The sequence below is a fragment of the Cyprinodon variegatus genome, unplaced genomic scaffold, assembly GCF_000732505.1.
Source record: "Cyprinodon variegatus isolate N-32 unplaced genomic scaffold, C_variegatus-1.0 Scaffold8, whole genome shotgun sequence".
Taxonomy (NCBI): domain Eukaryota; kingdom Metazoa; phylum Chordata; class Actinopteri; order Cyprinodontiformes; family Cyprinodontidae; genus Cyprinodon; species Cyprinodon variegatus.
The window spans coordinates 2,322,000-2,326,011 of NW_015150461.1; the positions used below are offsets into that span (position 1 = coordinate 2,322,000).

Here is a 4,012-nt window from a genome sequence, read left to right on the forward strand (position 1 = left end):
CGGTTTTCATAAACCGTTCCATCCCTAAAATATATAGTACGGTACATTTAAAAGCTGCAATGTCATTTCCAGTGTTGATTACTACTGTGGAAGAAACACAGAATAGGTACAAAGTGTATTTAAATGTGTCGTTCTAATAATGGCTGTTTAATAATGGAAGCCTTATTGGAATAGAGGTTGGAGGTTTTTGAGAAACTTAAAAGTTTCTTCTCCATTTAGAAATTAAGTATAGATTATGTTTTCTTTTTTTTAAAGAATCAGAAAAAAGTACAAACTATATTATCCTTCTGCTTGATTATGCTTTTTATGGTGCTTGATGCCAGGAAACATTAATGTTCATAAACGTCTACATTACATGAAGTTTATTAAATACTCGGGTTTTTCTGCTGCATTTCCAATACTTTTCCATTTTTTTTTTCCGTAAAGTGTTCAAATTGCATTTTCTTCCTTCAGTTTCCATAAATATTAAATACGGAACATTTATTTGGACTAACCACTGAAGTTACTTTCTGAAATCTTAGACTATAATCTTTCACTTGATCAAGTCATCTTTTAATACAAATTGAGCTGATTGTTCTAAATAAAATGTCTATTCTTTAACTATTCAAATACAATGCAAGATTAGAGAAGATACAAACTAAATTTAAAGGATATGTATCAAACTAATTAAAAAAAAAATCTGTATTTACAGGATTTATGGGGGAAAAAATAAACTCAAATTAGCAGCAGACTAATGACCAATAACAGCAGAACTACTTTTATGAGTTAAATGTGAAAACCTGAATGTGAGAAATCAATCCTCTGGTTACAATAGTTAGTGGTGGGAACCAACCTTTTAAAGAGTCCTGTTCAGCCCTCATAATGTCAATCAGGGAGTTCTCCAGAGAGTGCATGTTGAAACCATCAAAAGACCGCGTTCTCTCCTGCAGGGTGAAAAAATAAAAAGCAGCATTTAGATGTAGCACTTCCCACTACAACAGTCTGCGAGATCTGACATGAGACAATGCAGAAAACAGAGCCAGTTCCTGCGACAGTACACTGTTAGGGGGAAAGGCATCATGTAAATCCAGATTAAAACACCTCCTAATCCAGACTGTGAATAACAATTAGAAGTCTAAAAATGAACCCAATATGGAATTGATAAACACTCAAAATGGCACCATTGAGTACATGAGCAAACTGAGGGCACACAAAGCAGCAGAGGAGCACAAGACCTCTTAAATCAGGACAAGAGGAAGCACATGTGATCAGACCAGATGATAAGACGTTTTCTCATTTAACCAAATGATCTAGATAAGGCCTAAGAACATAAACACATACACAACAAGCTTCTATTCATTCATTTAGATGGCTGAGCTGTCACGTATCCTGTTCAGCTAAAGAGGCTCGTTTGTTGCATTCGACACAGCCAGGCATGCTAAACGGCATTAACATTTGCCCCTGAAAGCCACGCGAGATGTATACACAGTTTACACAAAAATTTCTCACTGATTCCTTCAATCCGCTTCATATAGATTTAGATAGTTTTCTACAAACCTGGAAAGAATAGACGCTGTCGTTGCGGTTCATGCTGTCCTCAACCCAGCCCTTGTGATTGATGCCAGAGGTATTTCTGGGGAACTTCTGCGAGGGAATCTGGAGAATATATTGCAAAAAATATTAATTCTTATTAAGGTGAAAATCTGACCATGTTTACTACTTTGATCTGAGTTTTTAGCCACCTGGTTGTTGGGGAAAGATTTCTTCAAAGGGGAGTAGGAGTTAAGGCTAGCCACCCCTCCTCCTATGCCCCGTCGGTACTCTCGAACCCCTTGTGTCCCTCCCCAGCCACTGTAGCCACCTGGACTCCAAGAGGTGGACGTAGGAGTGGACAGACTCTGGTAGCTTCCCCACGGAGAAGGGGGTTTGCTTTGAGCGGGAGCGAGATGGGGCAGCTGGGCGAACGGTCCGGCGCGATGGGGGTGTGGCGGGAAGGAAGGTTGGTGTTGATGCGGACTAGCCGGGGAGCGGCGGTGCTGCTGCGGAACCCCCTGACCGTGAGGATGGGGCGTAGGGGGGTGGTGCTGGGTGACTGGTCCGATCTGTGGGGAGAAACTACCTCCTACGCCAAAGCCTGGGCCAGCATGGTGGGAGAAGTTCTGAAACAGTAGCGGTGGGCCGTTTGCGTTAGAGCCAGCAGGACTGAAGAAAGCTCCGACATCTTCCCCAACCACAGGAGACTGGTTGGATGGAACGGCGGGGGACCAGTTGTTAAAGCTGGTCAGTGAGGATGGGGACGGGGTGGACTGCGCACAGCTAGTAGCCATTCCCAGGTTGTCCTGGTAGTCAAAACTGCTCAACCCAGGAGACTCTATCCTTAATTTCTCCTTTCCGACGCTACTCTCCAGGGAACCCTTCTCTAATGACCCATCGTCAGGATGAACTCCATCAAGCTCTGTTAGGCCTCCTCCAACCTCCTGCTGGCCTGGAGACAGAGTCTGAGGCTGGCTCTGGACTTGAGACTTCTCCTGCATGTCTTGGAGGTCCAAGGCTTTGGACTTGTCCGATTCCAGAATCTCATCTTGCATGTTACCGTGCTGGGCTACAGAGGGAAAGAGCCAAGCGCTGCCCCCATTGGTGGAGCAGGCGTTGTTTACAAAGGAAGGAGGGCTGGGGGGGTTGGAGGAGTCCTGCAGGTGCTGTGGCTGAAGGTGAGGAGGAATCCTGACAGGGAAAGCAGATTTGTTACCACCACCGTTCTTCACCAGAACTCCAAAGCCGTAGTCCCCCATTTAGGTAGATTTTCAGCTTTCACCGTCTTCTTTATCCTAAAACAGGGAGAAAGAGGCCGGATTAGATGAACGTCATGTTAATTTGATCACTGTTAAGACAATTGAAACAGGCCAGATGTAGAGAAAGTGTCTTTGCTGCAGGGCTGCCTGGTCTTGTGATGCAATCAATGAGATTAAATCATTGACTGGCCTGGGCCATGGGAGGCCTGGGTGAAATATAACACTACGGCAGGCTCGGAAAACACCCAGCCTCACCAAGCCAGGCTGCTGGACGCCTGCTCTGCTCAGGCTGACGTCTCCAAAAGGTCGTCATGCAGCTAGCAGCGAAGCTAACAGCTGCTCATGCGCCCTTTTCATCGCGCAGGGTCCATTTTAAAGCCCACTCAGACGAACACCACCTACATCCACCTTCTAATGTCGCTTTTACCGCAGTGACCCCTCCAAAGGCAACCGTTTAAAACGAGGCGAAAGTGTCGGTGACGTCCCCAGGGTTAGAAGCCGCTAAGCTAGGATAATAGCCGATAACCCAGCAGACGTTGTAACGCATTTGCAAAGCAGCCAGAAGGCAATAAAAAAAACCACCTGAACCGCTTTAACGTCTCTCGAAATTTCGCCACCGTCCGCGGAAGCTTTATCGGTGGCAGGTTTAGAAACGGTTCCCTGGTTCTTTAAACGACCTCGTCTGTTTCGTGTCCTGAACGTTCAATGTCACACAGACTTACCAATCCTTGTCATCATTTTTTTTTCTCACGTATCAAAGCAACGCAGCGAGGCCTCGACCGCGGCTCCACCGTATAAACAACCCGATTAAAAAACGCGTTACTTCAGAGACAACTACCTTCAGTTCGCCGTCATGACCTAATCGTTAAGATGTTGCCATATTTTAGCGTTTTCCCTTTTTCTGGGTTTCCTAAGCAGCCGGTGTGAATGGTCTCCTCATTCTCTCTTCTAGATGACAGCTGGGCCAGTGGGAAGACACTTCCGCCTCTAATCCCCGCCTTCAACCCCCTGCACCAGCCAATCAGTGGAAGGATTTCCCTTATCACCCCGCCCACATTGTATGTAATCTGCTGTCTGATTGGATGAGTGTAGTGAGCGCACGCCCACGTAACCTATCCTCAATGAATGGCAGTTGCGTCTCTTTCCAAATAAGTAGGATGTCATTAATACAACTTGTAAAGAAAAAACAAAAAAATGGCTTATTAATCAAAAATTAGAAAAGAGTAAATTAAAAAAAGGGA

At 45.1% G+C, this 4,012-nt stretch overlaps 2 protein-coding genes across 2 annotated transcripts in view; both read right to left on the minus strand.

The window, feature by feature from the left end:
- The window catches only part of LOC107086066 (cytoplasmic polyadenylation element-binding protein 4-like), a 23,282-nt gene extending 19,535 nt beyond the window's left edge, over positions 1–3,747 (minus strand). Inside the window, exons 1-4 of the mRNA XM_015376810.1 lie at positions 3,610–3,747; positions 1,722–2,807; positions 1,537–1,635; positions 833–923 (exon numbers count right to left, since the gene is read on the minus strand). Coding sequence (XP_015232296.1) covers positions 833–923; positions 1,537–1,635; positions 1,722–2,771 — 1,240 coding nt within the window. The 5' untranslated portion in view covers positions 2,772–2,807; positions 3,610–3,747. The remainder of the gene's footprint in view (positions 1–832; positions 924–1,536; positions 1,636–1,721; positions 2,808–3,609) is intronic.
- The window catches only part of LOC107086075 (stanniocalcin-2-like), a 21,840-nt gene continuing 20,611 nt past the window's right edge, over positions 2,784–4,012 (minus strand). The window contains exon 3 of the mRNA XM_015376823.1: positions 2,784–2,807. Coding sequence (XP_015232309.1) covers positions 2,784–2,807 — 24 coding nt within the window. The remainder of the gene's footprint in view (positions 2,808–4,012) is intronic.